The 20,662-nt window shown below is 43.3% G+C and overlaps 1 protein-coding gene across 1 annotated transcript in view; it reads left to right on the top strand.

Annotated features, from left to right (window-relative positions):
• The window catches only part of RRH (retinal pigment epithelium-derived rhodopsin homolog), a 280,798-nt gene that overhangs the window by 247,288 nt on the left and 12,848 nt on the right, over window positions 1-20,662 (top strand). Inside the window, exon 6 of the mRNA XM_069230250.1 lies at window positions 16,602-16,780. Within this exon, the coding sequence (XP_069086351.1) occupies window positions 16,602-16,780 (179 nt within the window). The remainder of the gene's footprint in view (window positions 1-16,601; window positions 16,781-20,662) is intronic.

The raw sequence follows: 20,662 nt of genomic DNA, 5'->3' as shown, positions 1-20,662 counted from the left end.
TGTATGCAATGGGGTGTTCTCTCATTAGAGAGGCCAAAAAAATGGCGCAAGAAATCGAAGAGATTTCCTTGCACAATTTTTTGCCACTTTTAACACCTGCTGAGAGCAAGCATTTAAAGGAGGTATACTGGTATTTATAATGAGCCCCTATGAACTCTGCAGGAGTAGGTTCAAAATGTTGGCACTACTCCTGCAGAGTACATCAATAACGTATAAAAAAATGATGATATTTCCCCCTACCCTGTGCCATGATGCACCGTATTTTAAATATGGCACACATATGGTGGCAGTATGGGGGTGCTAAGGGGCGCAAGGAAAGTGACGCTGCAGTAAGTGCAGCACCACTTTCTTAAATCTGCCCCTAAATATATATGCCAGTCTATCTATTCCCTACTCTGCAGATGTTGGGGCATGACTGATTAGCCCCTAAACTAATAATCATTGGCAAAGCTAATAGATCTCAACTTTTGAACCTATTAGATTTATCAATGCAGTTTTCTTATGCTGTGTAACGTTGCTGATGCTGTACATGTTCTGCAAAAAAGAAGGAAAAAAAGGCACAATGACACAAACGTCTGGTGCCAGTTGCATCATTTTGTAAATGCCACTCAGATCAGTAAAAAAGAAAACGTGTTTTTCTTTGTGAAAGTACAAAATAGAAATAAAAAAGACCTGCAGGGTGTGGAGGGGGGTAGTAGGGAGGAGTAAATGGTGTCAACGTTCGGGGGAGGAGGTGGAAAGCAGCCACGAGAGAGAAAGAGTAATATGGGGCAGGGGGGAAAGCGCATCATGGAGAAAACAATACAGAGGATGGGGTGAGGGAGTTTGACAGAGTTAGAAACACATAAGAGAGAAAATGAGCAGTCATCGAGGGAGAGAGCAATGTGGTGGGGGGTACATTTTGGGGAGAAGCAAACGAGAGAGAGAAAGAGAGCAGCAGATGACAGCGAGAGTTACATGAAGCCTGAGGGGTATTAGGGTGATAAGAATGAAAGGCAGTGAGTTGGAAAACATATGCTTTTTTGAGTTCTTAACTAGAAGGTAAACAGTAGTACACTAAAAGTGACCAGGGGAAGGAAACAAGTCAGCTAATCAAAAGTTTGGTAAAGATGGTGTGCTCCAGGGGAAAAGGGTAACACAAACCATTGAGGAAGAAACAAGCAAATGAGAGTGACAATAAAGCCAGCCAATGGTAAGCAAAGGGTGGTCTGTAAACCACTGCAAGTTCACAATAGATCTTTCGCAGCCAGACGGCTTGTTTTGTCTGGTGTGCGAGACCTAAAAGCCACTTTAGCATCCCATTGAAAAGAGACCCTTCCAGATATCTCAGTAGATTTCTTTGTGCTCTTCGTGATACAGGTAAAATTTAGTTTTAGAAAAACCAAAATGAAAATACAAAATTAATAAACTACTACTCTTGAGCTTGCATGCATTTTCTAGTTTCTTTTTTTGAGATCTTGACTTTGGAGACTAATAATGCATTTATCACAGCAAATGTGCAGGGTCACATACAATGAGGCATGAATGCAGGACACCTATGTGCATGCTGCTGACCCAGGATGATGTGAAAGTAAACTGTTCAGTGTTAGTAGTTAAATGTTTGTCAGTAGTGCTAGGTTGTTCCGTGCTATTTAAATCCATACCATATCATCAGGGCAGGTGATTCTTTTCTGTGCCTCAAATGTAAGGAATTAGTACAGCTAAAGGCCAACTTGTGGTCTCTATTTTACAACCTATTAAGCAGAAAGCCATAATGTAGAAATTAGTGTATGTTAGTAACAATAGCCTGTAATATAGTGCTTGCAGATGCTGCCTTGCTGGTCAATGACAATATAAAAACAAGCATTTGCAGTACAATAGGTTGCTCACTTACTTGAGTTGGAGCTATTGATATTGTAAATTTATAACTGGACTTATTTTGCCACATTAATTGGTCAACCCTGCTGCATATGTTGGTTCTTTATGCCACATAATTCCAGTGACCCTGTATATGCCTAAAGGGCTAGTAAGCCTACTAGAATATTTTTTTAAACAAGGCCCTTAAAATACAAACTACTCCCAGGTGCAAAACCAAATTTCCACCCATAAGAGAGCCTATAAATACACTGAATGGTGGGATGGGTTATTATTTTGGGGTCCCCAACTAACCTAGTATGGGTACCCAGAGTTGATCTTGACAGAAAGAGCATGTTGTGGTGAACACGTTTTGAAGGTGGCCCCATTGTCCTAGGATTACCACAGGCTGAGTTATGAGCAAAAATGTTTTGTAAAAGGAGCGCCCTAAAAAGCATTATGGGCCAAGTTTCTGAGTGCCTCTAATATTGTAGTACATTTACTGTAATGCTCAGAACAGCCTCTAGAGGACACCACACTAAAAACAGAAGCATTGTCATGTAACCATATAATTAGTCCCTAGAGAACATAACCACATGAAAATAGAATGGCAAAAAATAATGCAGTGCAAGTATATATTTAACCCCTAGAGAGCGTAGTGCATTACAAATGTTATGGCTGGCAGGTCTATTGCAATGATATTACAAACAAGACCCTTAAAACACAAACTACTCTCAGCTGTAAAACAAAAGGTGCAGCCATGAGAGAACTTACACAGACACTGGATGGTGGGAGCGGTTATTATTTTGGGGTCCCTAATAATCTAGTGTGGAGACTCAATCAGCCAATACAGACAGAAAGAGCACATTGTCATGAATGTTTTGGTGGTGGTCCCATTGTCCTAGGACCACCACAGGCTGAGTTATGAGCCAAAATGTTTTGTAAAGAATTATTTCAAAGAATTATGAGGCGAGTTTCCCGAGTGCAGTGAATATTGTATCATCAGCTTTCTCACTCTGTCAGGAGGGCCGCTTTGAGGATTTCTGTGTTTGTTACGTAAAGCATTTATCAATTACAAGTGTTATTGTGAAAGCTATGGAGTGTGAAGGGGCTAGCCAAAATAAATTACTCTGATTAGGTAACAGTGTGAACAATGTGACCAGCGTATTAGGGGCATATTTAAGAGCGCCTTGCGCTGCCTTACCGCCACCATAGCATATATATATATTTTTTTTACTCTAAGGTGGCCTTTTCCCCATGCCCTATTTACAAAGTGTCACAATGCATGCATTGTGACACTTTGTAACCTCTGTAACCTCTGCACCACAATATGCGGACACCAGGCATCATGTATGCAAAGGGGGTGTTCCAGCGCTAGGAGGACCGCAAAAGGGGTGCAGTAAAATTTAACTGCAGCATTTTTGGCGTCATTTTTAATGCCTGCTCAGAGCAGACGTTATAATGATACACCCGTAGAAACCTATGGGCCTCTTTGAACTTAGCTACACTGGCATTCAAAATTTTAAACTAGTGTAGCAAAGCAACAAGAAAGCGGAAGAAATGTTGACGCTTTTGTGCCAATACCCGCCATGGTGTGCCATATTATAAATACGGCACAACCATGGTGTTGTTAGGGGGACACAGAAAAAATGGTGCATCAGCTCTGATGAGCCACTTTTTCATAAGTATGGGCCTTAGTGTGTAGAATGTATATCTGGGGTTAGACAAGAGAATGTAGGATATAGCTTCAGATTTTAAATTCAAAGAAAAAGGGCATTTGATTAGCCCATCTACAGTAAAGAATTGTGAAGTCGGCCTGAAAGATTGGCTTAGTCAACGCTTGTTTTGAACTTGTTACTCCATACAAATGTTGTATTTTCACTGGTTGGCCATACGATTATCAGTGCAAAAGTGTAATTTATGTATTCTGACCTGTGGTGTTGTTACCATTACCCTGTTTATTGGGTACTTTGCCGATCTCATAAAGATGAAGGACTGAGAAGAAACCGCCGGGATTTGAATTTGCGACTTACAGCTCTGTGCCTTGACCCAGCTGTCTTGAGAAATCCTGATGAAGGAATAGTGCCAGTGCCTGCCTTCCAAACTTTGCACCACAGTTAACAAAAGTTTATGCGTAATGCCGAAATTCCAGCTTTAGGAAGCAGTGTTTCAGTAGCATGACAACTGTCCTTCTACTCTTTTGGCAGAGAACCTTTGTCAGCAGTATCTTTGTGTCAAGGTTAGAAGCTGCCTGACATTCAAGCAGATTATATCTAGGATACGAAATACGCAGTACGCTTTTTGGCTGAAATGGCGTTCCGTTATTGGCTACTTGACTCAGAAAAGTTATCTGGCTGAAGACTATTTCCCCCCGCCTTGAACTCGTTCTTTTTCATCCTCTTTGCTTCCTTTCCTCTTCATTCTTCTAGTTGCGTTCTTCACATTTTAAGCTGTAAGTATAATGTCGTATAATGTATATGGTATTTATTTATACCTTGGTGCTTTCACCTTGTATTTCTACCATTGCGGCCCTCAGTTATAATAAAAAAGCAAAAACTACATTGCCTGACCTCCTTTATCCGTGCAAGGGCACATAAAAGGCAGCAAAGAGAGACCACTTCATTGCCCCTTCTCTCTTAGTTGTACTAGATGCCAAAAGTGGATTTGGCAGTGAAAGAACCAAGCTGCGTTGTGGACTTTTCCCCATTGTGTCCCTCCAACAGCTCCAATCCATACATTTGTACTTACGGCACTTACTCAATGCATAGGCTGCAGTAAGCCTAATGGTCACCCTGTTGAAAGGACATGCATAGCTTAGTTAGTTCCAGCTTTTATGGAAGATACTCAGGGTTATTATTTCATAGTTTAGGAAATATTATTTCCCCTTTTGATTTTCGGTTTCTGTGGATTTTGAGCTGTACTTGGATCTACTGATTATGCAAAACAGCAGCAATCGGACGCCACCATTCTCGCTAAAATGTCCGTCCCGTCTTCCTTGTCACATCACACAGCCCTTCTGGCTAGTCTTACATATCAACTACTATAGATTTCAGAACCACGGGACAAGCAAGAGCTACGGGGACCCGTGGGTGTTGAGGCCTTTTACACTTGATATCTCAGGGCCCGACCTACAGTGGATCCTAAGCAACTGGGCCAAGTATCCCTTCTTCACTTAACTCTCAGCAACACCACAGGTCGAGAAGTCCAAGGCTTGTCAGTGCCAGGGGCGGAATGGGGGGAATGGGGTTGGGTGTGAACATTTGCTCACGGCTCAAATAATTTCAGTAGCAGCATTAAATGACTGTCCAGCCAAATACTTTATTTTATGAAAAAGGAGCAATTATATTCAAACAAAAAGTGAAACACGGCATACACAAACAATACATGCAGCCCCCTGTGGTCTGACCTCTGATGTTAGGTAGGCAGGTCCCTGGCTCCCACTTCCCTCCTGCTAGCAGTAGGGGTTTTTCCTCATTCCCTGTAGGCCACACTCAGGTTAAACCCCACTATTAGTCCATGCCTCAGGAGTCACGATCCAACTGATTATTGGCAAAAGTGTCCCATCACTAAAGCACTATCTGGAAGACAGGTTTCCCTGGGGCCTTCCGGCCCTTCAATCAGTCTTACTATGCACCAGCAGGGATTGCACAAAAGGAGTCTCCTCGAGAGTCCCTGTCAGTGACGTGGAGGCTGCAGCAGGCCCCACTGGAGCTCCCTCACAGAGCACACTGGTCTTGGCAAGCAGGCAGGCACTTGTGCTGCAGGGGCAGGTGGTCTTGTATTCCCTGACTGATGTCCCTTCACCCAGCTGGGTGACTGGCAGGTCTTAGCCTCCAGTCCTGGTCACAGGCAGACGTCCTGCAGAGCTTTTTCTCCTCACACAGCCTGACTGGCTGCTTGACAGTTCACACTTTTGGGGGCTGCAAGCTCTCCTTCTAATAGACCACTTCCAGGCACCAAATGTGATTTAGAGTTTGGCTCTTTGAAATTAGTGATGGGGGCCTGCTTTCTTTTGAAGTACCCTCTCTTTGCCCTACCCTTCCACCGGAAAGCAGTCTGTCACAGCAGGTGTGACTCCAGATCTGATATCCCCCACAACTCTGGTCATGAGAGTGACTAGAGGTTCACATCTAGATGCCGGCCACATCGATCTATGCATCAAAAGGTTATTGCAGGGCCTCAGTTCTACTCTTTATGATTCTCTTATCAGCCCCATCTCCATCCTGAGATGTGCCCAGTACCCTTTTTAATGACCTGTCCCTGACTCAAAAAGCACCCTTTGAAGTGAACTGAAGAGTCTAGCTCTTCTTTCTGCAGTGTGGCTCACTGGAATGCAACAATCCACAAATCTGTTGGTGGATTCCTCTACCTCCTCTTGCTCCTCCGATCAGAGTTGGTCTCCTAAAATGGAACAAAGAATGTTCCATATATTGCACTATTCCAAGGCACATGCATGTAACACATACTGCACAGCACTACATACTAACATAATGTAGGCCAAGGGTGAGTTAAGCACGCAGTAGCCAAACTTTTCATGAGTGAGCCTGTAGGCCTCATTCCAGTGACGCAGGTAAAAGGCCTGTTCACTCTTACTGATCATTACACGGTATGCTGCCACCACCGCACCTGAGGGTAGCGCTTTGGCTGCCACTCCCTTTCCAACAAGACCACAATCTGTGAGACAGGCGTATGTCATGGCACCCAGCCATGATCCGTGTTTGTCCGTGACAAAAAGACAGCACCAGTGATCAGACATTGTTGCAGCTATGGCACTTAGGGCAGGTGTACACGTCTGTCACCATGCGAGGGACATTTCTGCTCCAACAATAGACTTCTACACTAATCCATGGACTGACACTGCTCCAACAATAGACTTATACACTAATCCATGGACTGACTCAGAAAGTTTCAAATTGTTGGGAACTTGTTGAAGACAATAGGGCCAACCTGTTCGCCAAAGCATGCTCTGGCCGTGAGATGTACTGAACATGATAGCTTTGGAAAACACATTCTTTTCACCAAGTTTGCATTTTCTGGATCGAGTCCACCTCCTATCCAGTACACTCCTACTCAAGTATTCTAATTAAGATTAAATGAATAAAAGGATATATTTTTGAATGTGTAATTATCTCAGTCTATAAAAGAACAGCGAAAAAAAACATGTTTGGCACATAAGTAGTGTATTTTGCCATGACTAGTGTTACATTCTCCTGTTGCTTTTTTCTATGCTTTTCAGGGGATAGATGGGCAGTAAAATTGGGGTGTGTGAGCTTCAGATTTTCCAACAATCAGGCTGGTATGCATGAATGGGGCCTCAGTGGCAGTGGAAAGGGAGAGGAATGTCTTTGCTAGGAGCACTAAGAGAGAAAACACAATATTCTGTAAAATAACCAATATTTATGGGGACTTTCGCACAGTGTGTGCATTTTTTGTCTGTGTATATGTACAAATTCCTGCTGACATCCTACTGATATCTCACAACACCCCACTGAAAACACCTATAACCCAAGAAAATACAGTTATTAGGTGGTGTAACATTCCAAACACGCCCCTGATGCTTTTATGTGATTTTAATTAAATATTTTGAAATAAAAACAACCAAGAAAAATAAGCTGCTAGATAACCAGCACCAAGAATGTCCAAGCTTTTTATCTTCAACCATAATTCAAGCCATTGGGGTCTTTTAATTTGCAGGAATTATGTATACAATTCACATCAATGGCTAGGCCCTGAAACACCTTACAAAGCACTGTAGGCCTGTATTTATACTTTTTTAGCGCTGCATTCGCGCCGCTTTTTTACGCAAAAGAGGTTCAGATTTACAAAATACAATTGTATTTTGTAAGTTTGCCCCACTTTTGCGTAAAAAATGGCACAAATGCAGCGCTAAAAAAGTCTAAATATGGGCCTTAGGGTCATATTTATACTCTGTTTGCGCCGAATTTGCGTCAAAATTTTTGACCCATATTGGGCGCAAACCTAACACCATATTTATACTTTGATGCCCGACCCAGCGAACGTCAAAATTCAGCAGTGTGCGTCATTTTCTGGATGGGTGAAACCGCCTTGCATTAATGACATGCAAGGTAGGCGTTCCTGTCCAAAAAATGACTTTAAGGCATGTGCGCCTTATTTATACTTCCACGTCATTTTGACGCACAGGAGGGGACGGGCCTTTAAAAAATGGCGCACAGCCTGATTTGCGTCATTTTTTAACGCTTGGGTCAGGGCAGGTGTTAAGGGACCTGTGGGCTCATTTCCATGGTGGGAGACCATGGAAGCAGTCCACAGGTGCCCTTCCCTGCACCTAGGGACACCCCCTGCCGCCCTCGCCCACCACTGGAGGACACCAATCGATGGGGGGACCCATCTCAGGTAAGTACAGGTAAGTAGAGGTAAGTAATTTTTGTTTTTTTTAAGTGGCATGGGGGGCCTAAGTTGGTCCCCCCTAGATGCCACTGTGCCCAATGGCCATGCCCAGGGGACAGAAGTCCATTGGGCAGGGGGGAATGACTCCTGTCTTTGCTAAGACAGGAGTCATTTCCATGGGGGTTGTGCGTTAAAAAATGGCGCAAGTCAGGTTAGAGCCAATATTTTTTACTCTAGCCTGACTTGCACCATTCTTTGGCGCACAACCACCAGTCTTTCCTTCGCCTCCGCTGCCCGGTTACCGTAATTTATTTTTACTCTAACCAGGCCGGCTGGTGCGTTGGAATGGCGTTAGCCGGCGGTAAACTTTTTGACGCAAATCTGTCCTAGCGCTGATTTGCGTCAAAAAGTCAAATATGGGCCTAGGTTTATTTATGGCATATGCTGTACGATGCAAATAAAATAGATATGCATGTAAAATGGCCCTATCATTTTACTCATTATTTTTAGACTTGCTGAAATACATCTCCTTCAAATAAACTCTGATGGCCGATTCACAAAGACTTCTATTTTTACAAGTACGGTTCCTGGTCCCAAACAAATATGTTGATGGCTAAGCCACATGTGCCATTAAAAAAAAGCTTTCAATCTTCCGTACTCGTACACATTTCAAAACAAGAGTGGACGACATTTTCAAAGTCTAGGGATACTGTTTGACACCTATTTTACCTTCTCCTCCGCCAAGCCATTGTTAACTCCGACAATTTGCACTTGTATACCCTGGCTAAAATGTGCACTTTTGTTAACAAATTGCCCACCATACGTTAGTGGTCCAGGCAGTGGTATTATTTAGACTATGGCTACTCAGAGATGTTTTTCTAGGGACAGAAATTATGGTCGGCTGTGTGACCAAGGGCCACATTAATGTAAAGAGGGTAGAGGTAGAGGGAGGGTGTGGGAGGAGTAACGTGGGCATAGGAGAAGCAGAGCATGTACATGAAATGGAAACTGAGTCGTCAAGTTATTTTGAAGGTTTCATTCTGTAATACCCTCTAATTTAAGCTCCTAGATTCTAGAAGAGTCATAGATTTGGCAACACAGTGTCTTTTGCACCTTGGGGTAGGCCTTCTCTGCTTGCCATTACTACCTTTGGCGAATTAAATGTACAAAGGATGTCACTTGATGATTGAATTGGAATGACCTAGAATCTTAGGCCCCACAATCTCATAATGCCTTAGTTTCTTATCTTAGGGGTGCTTAGAAACAGTCAGTTAAGGTAGAGAGTGCTACAAAAAATGCTTGACAAAGACCCCCCTCCCCCAGACCCAAGAAGATGTGTAATTTGCTGAGGTCTACAAACTCAAAGAACCAACCTCCACCATATGACAAAAGACAGTGGAAATGTTTTAGCCATGGCACTACGAGACTTGATGTCTATTCCTTGCTTTACCACTTTCATAAAATATTCTGGTAGGGAACAGCACAGTGACTTTTCTTTAGTGAGAGTTGTCCCTAAGTCTCACTACAAGATTCACTCACACTGCGTTTGTTGTGTAATGAGCAAGATTGAAACTATGGAGCAAGAAGTCATGTTTAAAATTTATCTCAGCTTCCCCTTATGACAAATTGGGTGCTCTTGGGTAATCACTTTCTCAACCTATTGTTTGCCCTTTTTTAACAGAGATAGGAAAAACATAAATTAAGTGAAACACTAGTAGTAAGTATCTGATAAGAAAACAGGACTGTACTTCAACAATTAATTGATTTATATATGGGAGTTAGAACACCCAGTCTCGTAGAATACTCACAAAAATATGATGCATTAATAAAGTTATGAATCTTGAAACAAGGAATCCTTCACTGTGGTTTAAGAAGCCCTACTCCACCAAATTTTTGATAATAGTCAAATCATATAAATTCTATTCCTGTGTCCACTTCATATGTGTTGTGTGATAGAGGTGGGTGAGCCAAGCCATGCTCGAGCCAAGTGCCTGGCTGTGGCTCAGCTGGAAGTTCTCTTGGACATTCAAGCCCAAAACAAGCTGAGCCTTCATGCAGCTTCTGCCTGCCAACCATGCTCTAACCTCATGTGCCAAGAATTAAAGACAAAGCGTTAACTTGTGATGTAAAGTGAGAGAGGGAGAGCTACACAATCTAATGGTTGAATTGCACAATGTGAAACCAGAAAACCTGGTATGAATGCCGGCTTCTCCACTTGACCGAATTGTGTGATCCTGGGCAATTGTTTTATTTCTCTTTGACTCCTTTTTCTTCACTCTCACATATGAGAACACCTTGAAATATATGAGTTTAGGAAGTGTGCTCTACAAACCATCCTGTTATGTTTGATTTAATAAACTATAGTGTTCGCCACCCACAGGGTGCACGTAGCAACTGACGCGCCTTTTCATTCACCATTGGCATTGTTGTCAGCGTAGTGTGGTGGCAAGACTGTTTCTAAGTTCTTGCTTGAAGACTGTCACTTTTAAATAATACTTCCCATTGCACTGATATACTCTGATATACTAAGGTGATTTGTTTCCTTCATGTTAATAAAATATATGTTATTGAATTTTGTAGAAAAACTTATATTTTTACATGTTTGTTGCAAAATCTCTTTAACAACGAAAGTGCTTCTAAAATTAAGTGGTGCAATACACATTCTTTGCTTCTTTTCTTTTGCTTCAAATACTTTGTAGAAAAATACTTGGGTTTATTTAAAAAATTTCTGAATGCTAGTGTTCAGTCGATTAAACAGCATCCAAGCGTTGCTGTTCATCTGGGACCACATGTAAATGTGAAGAGGGCGGCAAACGTTGAGTACTACTGACCTAGGCTGTAATATTGCATGTCAGCAAATGCAGGCCTTTCAAAGAAGGAAGCAGAAGCTAACCATGGTGCAAAATAAAGTCATGTATGGTGTAAGGAAAAAAGTTCACGTCAGCACAAAGGTCTTAAATACACTGGCTAAAAGTGGTACAACAAAATTCAACACTTTGGAGTCAATTCACAAACCGCACTGCGTAATGCGTTTTGTAGTATTACAGTGGTACTGCTCAAGTACTGTCAATTACTATTCATAAACCTATGTGTTGAGACATCTGCTTCTCTTTTCTATGCAGAGTACTCTGCCCTTGTTGCAGAGGTCTCAGCACATGGAGGAATGTAGGTTTAGTAATAAATGTGAAAGGAAACTTGATGAGTGGCCGGAAAATGGTAAATATGTATTAATAAATGGGAGAGCTTTAGAGAGTGGTAAGGAGTTAGGCAGTGGTAGGGAGGGATTTTGGCAGGTACATGAAAATACATACACCAATCCTGACCAAAGAACAAGTAGATTGTAATTTTCAAATTGAATTTTTAAAGTTACTAAAGCCAAAAAGGTCACAAAATAGTCTTAACTGTACTATAGCCTAGCCTCGGACTAACTCCTGCACCACATATGGGCACTCACGGGTACTGCAAAACACTAGAAAATAATGGCAGCAGACTTAAAAAAGACCCCATAAGAATTCATGTGAAATAAAATACGTCATTTCGAATTTTAAATTACACATCTGTATAAATATATACTGCTTTTCAGGCATATCTTGATGGCCAGGAGGGTAGGATGGGTAGGCCCCTGTCATAAGATTGAACCTGGGGATTGTGTGATGGTGAATCTCCACAGTAAAGAGTTTGTTGAGCACTTGAGTTATAGACTAGCGGAGTGCTCTGAATAGAGTTCTAGAATTTGGGTCCCCCCTCTGGCCTTTTTTATCCCTCCTTGTCCGGGCATATAGTCTTCATTCTGCCATGCTCGTCAGAAGCTTTGGGGCCCACTAGGGATCATTTTGCAGGCCTAACTGCCAGCAGGTTCTCTGTTTTGAGTGCTCTCGAAGGGGTGGACTGACTCAAATCACCATATTCAGTTTGCAAAATAAACTCATCGAGGTTAGGCCATATTGGGTCCAGTAAGCAGGGCTAGCAGCATCAAGCGGGAATACTGCTTGGGTGATGGGTAAAATGAATGATTTTTTGTGGGTAAAATGTTTAAAGAACTTCAACATTCTTTGCTGTCAGGACACCTGGGATGTTTCTCATGTTGTTTTAATAGAGGGCTTCACCTCTTTTTTCTCCCCGGCTATTTCCTCCCTGTCCAACAGACCCGAGGTGGGCCTGGCCACACTAGTGTCTCATGATTTGGGCTACATCACCATTTCTTATGACACTGGTTCTAACTATTTGCTGGGAGCTATTTTATTGTTTTCTATTTCTAGGAGCATCCTCCTGTTGAATTTCTATCACCTGAATGCACTTCTGGATGCCCCGGTGCAGTTATCTGCCCTCCAACCCTTTTATCGCAGTGGTCATTTTGGGAGATTATAATGTGCACCTGTGTGATACGAACTGTGGCCTGAAAGATGTAGCCCTCATGAGGCGGAAGATCACTCTCTTCATTTTAAGCATAGTTCTCAGGGAAAGTGTTGAATGAAATCATGTACGACTTCAACTTATCCTGTGGCTGGAGTGGTTTAGGGAAAGGCCTATAAAGGTCCTTTAAACCTTCATTTACTGGAAGGGGGTCGCTACTGTTATCGGTCATGTTCTCCTTTCAGCTTTGTTATATCTGATAATAATTAAGTATGTTAATTCACAACAGGCCTGGAGCGATAATACCCCTATTGTTATATTTACGAGTTGGTACACCACAGGAGCTTCAGCTCATTATATGCTTTTGAAGGGCAACAGTGTAGTGAGAGCTACAGGCGGGAGAAGGATTACTTGGGAAAGGGTGTCCTTTGTATCTGAGTTGGTCAAGATTTGCTATAGGGATTTTGAAGCATGCCTTTCTGTAGATTTGCCCGACGAGCACATTTTGGCTGCCTTTATTAATATTTGTTCAAGAACTAATGCTATGTTGACCCGCTAGGGGGTTTGGGGACATAGAGCGTCACCTCAATGACGAGGTTTGTTTGAGGAGTCACTGTGATCTATAACAGGCCCTTCAATGTAAACCAGAAGGGGCAGACAAAGTGTCCGATTATAGGGGGAAATATAAAGCAGCCATCAAAATAGGAAGGAAGCTCTGCAGCATGAAGCCTGGGAGGATTTGGCAGGCCCTTGCTTCTTGAACTGCAGTGCTAAATTTTGGAAAATTGTCAAGTGCCGTGTGGTTGCTAGCAATCATTCTCTGGCCCCATATTTAATGCCCCGGTCAAAAGGGTGGCTCATTTTAAAGGCATGTATAGCACTCTGGCTCCTTAGAGATAGAGGGCGGAGTCTTTTGCCGTTTTGAAGTACTCTAATCTCCAGTTGAACTAGAAGAGGTCAGGGAGTCAATTGGGTGGATTAGTATTAACAAGGCCCCTGGTCAAGACGGGCCCTCTAAGATTTATTTAAGGTAGATGTTGTCCTGTGGGCCCCCAGTTCACTATGTTTTTTAAACGTCATAGCTAAAACTTGAATCCATTCCTCATGGTCAACTCTGAGTTCATCCTGATCTTTAAAAAGGTTGTGAAGACAGATCCAAGTGTTACAGGTCAATATCTTTACTTGATTCGGCTGTCAAGATTGTTGGAAGAGTTATCTTGACTCGTCTTCACAAGTGGGAATGCAGAATGGGATATTTTCTGATATTCAATATCGTTTTAGGCAGGGGAAAAATACTACTGATCAGCTTTTGAATTTATATTTAATCTTCAATCAATTCATTGTACCTAGGCCTGGTAATGTCCACTTGGTGTTTATGTACCCTACATCAGCATTTAACAGTGTGAATGGGAAAAAATAATGGCCCTTGGCGATCTCCTTAGGAATTGATGCTGACATCGTTCATTTCTTGGCCGACTTGCATCTAAAAATGACTGTGTGTGTAAGGTACAGTGGGAAGGGGGACTGTACGGGCTACTTTTCTAATAACCAGGGGGGTTTAGACAAGTTTGCATTTTAGCCCCATTCTTATTAATACTGTGGGGCATATTTATACTCCGTTTGCACCGAATTTGCGTCGTTTTTTTCTACGCAAATTCGACGCAAAACTAACTCCATATTTATACTTTGGCGTTAGACGCGTCTAGCGCCAAAGTTCATGGAGTTAGCGTCATTTTTTTGCATGAACACCTTCCTTGCGTTAATGATATGCAAGGTAGGCGTTCCCGTCTTAAAAAATGACTCCGATGCTATTGCGTCGGATTTATACTCCCGGGCAAAAATGACGCCCGGGAGTGGGCGGGACTAAAAAACCCACATTAGCGCCGGCTTTTGGCACCTGGGTCAGGGCAGGCGTTAAGGGACCTGTGGGCTCAGAATGAGCCCAGAGGTGCCCTCCCCTGCCCCCAGGGACACCCCCTGCCACCCTTGCCCACCCCAGGAGGACACCCAAGGCTGGAGGGACCCACCCCAGGGACATTAAGGTAAGTCCAGGTAGGTATTTATTTTTATTTATTTTTGTGGCATAGGGGGGCCTGATTTGTGCCCCCCTACATGCCACTATGCCCAATGACCATGCCCAGGGGACAGAAGTCCCCTGGGCATGGCCATTGGGCAATGGGGCATGACTCCTGTCTTTGCTAAGACAGGAGTCATTTCAATGGGGGATGGGCGTCGTAAAAAAATGGCGCAAATCGGGTTGAGGCGATTTTTTTGCCTCAGCCTGACTTGCACCATTTCTGGACGCCCATACGCCATTTTCCCCCTACGCCGGCGCTGCCTGGTGTACGTCGTTTTTTTTAACGCACACCAGACAGCGCCGGCGGCTAACGCCGGCTAACGTCATTCAATAAATACGGCGCCCGCATGGTGCTTCAGAATGGCGTTAGCCGGCGCTAATTTTTTTGACGCAAAACTGCGTTGGCGCAGTTTTGCGTCAAAAAGTATAAATATGGGCCTGTATGTCCACCACCTCGAGGGCCATTTGCTACTGGAAGGTTTTGGCGCACCTTACATGGGAAAGAGATCTAGCCCAGTTCTCCTTTAAGCAGATGACGTTGTCCTTCTAGCAAGGACTGCTCTTGGTCTTTCACAAATGTTGGACTCTTTTGTGAGTTTCATGACCTCTCTCGACTTAGCAACTAATTTAGGGAAGTTACATGTTACGGTCATGGGCCAAATATCTACGCAGAGTAGAAAACACTGTGCTGCGGAGGTGGAAATCCCTTGGGTCCCCTCTTTTTTAATGCCTTGGTGTCCTGCTTGATCAGAAAGGATCCTGGACCCCCTTGATGGTTGCAAAACGGTCTCTCTTTAGGAGGACAGTGGGAGCGCTTTTTTGACCTCATTGTCAGGCTTGGGAACAAACTGAATCAGACCTTACTGAAGATCTAGGATGCCAAATGTGGGTCTGTTGCAGCGAACACTGGGGGTATGTATACTGTTTGGAGTTTCAAGTGCTTACTTTTCTTTGGATTACATGAAGAAAATTGCTTGGCCGAACCTGTTTGAGTGGGTTACCAGGCCCTTGGGCATCCTGAATAGTTTACAGCTTCCAACTCTATTACATTACTTGATATAGGGCCTCATCACGAGGTTGGCGGGCCGACCGCTGCTCTGCCAGCCCCATGGGGGGGAGCCCGCCACAGAGCTGGTGGTCCCCACCCCGGCCCTATTACATTTTACAATGTTTCCACTGGTCTGACCAGTGGAAACCTCCTAGGTTTATATATATATATATATAACACAAAGGAAATGCCACTTTTCACAGGCATTCGAAAACACTGCACTCCACAGTTTCAGTTGAAAATCAGAGTTTAATGGCGACGCGTTTCGATCAAAAGATATTCCTCATGGCCAATAATGCTCATAGTGTTCCCACCCATTTAAAGGCTGTAAGGCCTGCTAGAAGGGTGACTTACCTATGCCATAGGCAGTGGTTGGTGTGCATGGCACCCTGAGAGCGGTGCCAGGTTAACTTTGTCTTTTCCTCCCCACCAACGCGCACAAGCTGCAGTGGCAGTGTGCATGTGCTTGGTGCGGAGTCCCCCAGGGTGGCATAATACATGCTGCAGCCCTTGGGGACCTTCAGTCCGTCAGTGGTGTGCCAATTTTGGGAACAATGGTACAGTTTTTGGGAAAGAACAGTGGTGCTGGGGGCTAGTTATCAGGATCCCAGCACACTCTCATTCAAGTCAGCATCAATATCAGGCAAAACGTGGGCGGTAACCATACCACAAGGGGCACTTTCCTACACATACATTTAGAAATTTAAGTAGACTAATATATTTAATTTTTCTTGGTCCTTCATCTCAATTCACAAAGGCACAATGCAGAACTTGTACACTTGGAAAGACACACTTTGGCTTAAAATGTGGCTCCTTATGTAGAGTAGTCAGACTTGTATATATGTTTTAACTATAGTAATAAAAATACTTTCATCAGACGTGTACGCTTCAATAACTTATTTTGTGTTTTCTATCTTACAGATGTCTGTCGTAATGATTGTCATGTTCCTTGTGGCATGGTCTCCATATTCTATTGTATGTCTATGGGCTTCTTTTGGAGACCCAAGGAAGATCACACCTGCAATGGCCATTATTGCACCGCTGTTTGCAAAATCCTCTACTTTCTATAATCCTTGTATATACGTAATTGCAAATAAAAAGTAAGTATGGCAGTCTTTTCAGGGAAATACCCATTCGCAGTTTGTACAAGAGAAGGATAATAAATGTGCAGTAGCATAGAAATGTGTGCAGCATTACATTTCTGTCCGAATTTCCGACTTGGATGACATGTTAGAAATAGTTGCCAGAGAGCATCATTGGCCCAGGCTTTTTATGAATAAAAATATCTGAGTCAATACCACATGTCGCCCTTTATTATACGTTTAAGGAAATGTTATAAACAACACACAAACCTTGCTGTATGCTAACATGGTCGTTGTGTGTGCATTAACAACATTGATATGTATGACAGTGGTTTAGGACCTAGAAAGGAGGCCTGTTCATCAATAACGAGGATCATGCAGCTTTTCAAATTGTTACATTTGTTTTACTACTCATATTAACAAGCTAGGAAACAGATTTGACCTTTCTTCACAGCATTTTACATTCCACGGTACCTGTTGAGTGTAAATGATTTTGCTAGTTTCTCTTTCAGCGGAAATGAAAGCTACAAGAACTGCACTTTCTGTGTACTTCCTAAACTATGAAGGACGTCTTTGCTTTTCTTAAACATTTTATTGGGTGTTGTACAGCACAACACAGTATAAGCAAGGAAATATGCATACATGAAGGCCTACTAGACAGTCATTGTTCTGATTTGTATTATTAGTGTGACATGATGCATATGTTGCAATCACATAATACTGTATGTCCAAATTGTCAGATAACACAGGGGTAACACGGCCTGGCTTAGTTTATGATTGCACCTGACTATTGTTTCAGTGAGTAAGAGATGATTTATCAATCACAGTTTAAATATCTTTGCTCGCATGTTCTGCGTTTAATCCCAATATTTTGTTAATCTTCCCTTAGCAGCCCCTACCTTTATACACCAAAGCATCTGTCGCCATCCACAAATTCATATGCTGGGGCTTTTCATTTATGAGGACTTTTCATTGTGAGCATGAATGCCCTATTTCCTGCTGTGTCCCTTTTTGCCATGATCAAACCCTCATTAATATATAGCTTTTGCTGTTTTGAGACATCATGAATCAACACTGGACATATTTAGAGAAAAGGGAAATCCCGGCACTGTCTTATTACCTGCCTGAATGACAGGGCAACTCCACATGGACCCTTTCAAATTTCTTTAGGAGTACTGTGGTAAAACATGCTCGGTGAAGGACCTTCAGCCGTGCCAGATGGAATATTGACCTAATTGGTACCTCACACGTGAAAAACCCAAGGCTTCTTCCCAGTGACTTTCATCAAACTGGTCCTCTTACTGTTACCGTCGGAACTCAAGGCTATTGAAATCCTTCTGTGTGTGTATCATTACGGTGCAATATGTGTGGAGTATTCCTTTTCTCTGTAAATTGGCATCCAGAAGACTGACCTCCAGTGACTCCTCCAGGTCCTCAAGTCTTCTATAATGTCATCTGCCACCCAGTGCACATTTCAATTGCAGATATTTAAACATCTGTGAGCTATGTAAGTAATATTCTGTTTGCAATTGTTCACTGGACATCAGACTCTCTCCACCACCTATATCTCTCAAGGATGTTATCTTTAGCGTGTCCCAGGTCCTGACTCTTCAGAAGGTTGACGTTTCTTTTAGAGAATTCTAAACTCATAGGGGTATATTTATACTCTGTTTGCGCCGAATGTGCATCAAAATTTTTGACGCACAATCGCCGCAAACCCTGCCCCATATTTATACTTTGACGTCCGACCCCGCGGGCGTCAAAATTCCACCATGTGCATCATTTTTTGGAAGGGGGAACCAGCCTTGCGTTAATTATATGCAAGGTAGACGTTCCCTTCCAAAAAATGACTTTAAGGCCTGTGCCCCTTATTTATACTCTGACGTCATTTTGACGCACAGGAGGGGGTGGGCCTTAAAAAACGGCGCACAGCCTGATATGCGCCGTTTTTTAACGCCTGGGTCAGGGCAGGCGTTAAGGGACCTGTGGGCTTGGAAGGAGCCCAGAGGTGCCCTCCCCTGCCCCCAGGGACACCCCCTGCCACCCTTGCCCACCCCAGGAGGACACCCAAGGATGGAGGGACCCATCCCAGGGAAGTAAAGGTAAGTTCGGGTAAGTATTTTTTTCCGATTTTTTTTGTGGCATAGGGGGGCCTGATTTGGGCCCCCCTACATGCCACTATGCCCAATGACCATGCCCAGGGGACATAAGTCCCCTGGGCATGGCCATTGGGCAAGGGGGCATGACTCCTGTCTTTGCTAAGACAGGAGTCATGTCAATGGAGGTTGGGCGTCAAAAAAAATGGCGCAAATCCGGATTGAGGCCTGAATTTTGCCTCAGACCTGACGTGCACCATTTTTTGACGCATAACCCCCATTTTCCCATACGCCGGAGCTGCCTGGTGTGAGTAATTTTTTTTGACGCACACCAGTCCGCAGCACCGGCTAACGTCATTCCATTAATAAGGCGCCCGCATGGCGCGTTGGAATGGCATTAGCCGGCGGTAAAACTTTTGACGCACAACTGCGTTGGCGCAGTTGTGCGTCAAAAAGTATAAATATGGGCCATAGTGACATGTTTGTGCCATTTTTCCTTTCCCTACGGGTTCCCTAATCAACTGCTGCCAGGTTTTCAACATCGCATCCACCAAGGAAGGCACATCATTGACACCCGCTTACCATGCCTAAAATATCGGTAGTTCATCTTTCCATCACAAGGCTCTGTAGGCAGAATGTCGGGTCAAGTTTTGGCTCAAAGGCCCAGTCAATAAGTATGGTGCCTTACAATATCTGTTTATGATAGGAAGCGCTTTCCCTAAGCTGTAGCACCCCCTTGCTAGAACAATGTTCATGCTATCCAAACTTTGCAGATATTTAAGAGGCATGTGATGTGGTATGTTTTGTGGGATATAATGATAATTTGACAGAGCCATCATCTTAAACACAGCTGCCCTCTCCAGCACGGATAGCCGCAGATCCTGACAGTGTGTGACCATACTGTACAGGTCTCAAAGCAGTGGATGTGTGTGATCAGCAGAGAAGCCCCAATGATTTGTTAATGTTCATAATTTAAAATATTTTAAATGCACAGTTTCTGTCATGAGTATTATGGGTAAGTTAATCGAAGGTGCCCATCATCCCTTCTGGAAACAGGAGGGACTTTGTTTAACACAGAAGCCAGAATATGTCATCACTCCATGAATAAAAATCTCAGTCTCTGAAGGGAATCATCTGTCTCAGCCAAACATAGTATAACATTGTCTGCTTACAATCCCTGCACACCACATCCACCCTTACTAATGTATTATTTCTTATCTACTGCACAATGTGTTCAACCCCCAGGGCAAATAACACTGGTGAGAGCGGGCAGCCCTGCCTTTTTCCCTGTGTATAGGAAAGACCCTTAGTTTGTGCCATTAAGGTGCATGTATGGTCACTGGTCAAAATACAGCTGCTACAATCATGGCAAGAAATAGGGCAAAGGACCATTTTTAGCAGGGCCTGGAGCACGAAAGGCCATTCAAAGCTTTGACCACATTCAGTGATGTTACGCCCACTAGATCCCTAACTCTGTCATTCCATGATAATTTGTTGTATATGACCTGGGTGTATTAATGTACGAATTATCAGTGTTCACCTAGTAAAAAGAGTTTTTGCCAGTATTTTCATCTCACTGTTTACCAGAGATTTTGGTCGATATGAAGCAAAATCCTCTCTACGATGCCTAACTTGTAAATTAGAACCACTGCAGCAGTCAGGGATGCTGGGAGTGTCCCATCTGTTCTTGCTTCTGGAAACATTTCTAGTGGTATTCGAGGTGTATCACTGGCCAGTCTCTTGTGATCTCTATTGGCAGCCCATCAGAACTGGCCACTATTCCGGACTGCAGCTGCTGCAGAGC

The sequence above is a fragment of the Pleurodeles waltl genome, chromosome 1_1 (genome assembly GCF_031143425.1).
Source record: "Pleurodeles waltl isolate 20211129_DDA chromosome 1_1, aPleWal1.hap1.20221129, whole genome shotgun sequence".
In the NCBI taxonomy this organism is placed as follows: domain Eukaryota; kingdom Metazoa; phylum Chordata; class Amphibia; order Caudata; family Salamandridae; genus Pleurodeles; species Pleurodeles waltl.
Note: the sequence above shows the minus strand (reverse complement) of the source record. Positions and strands in the feature narration are given on the sequence as shown.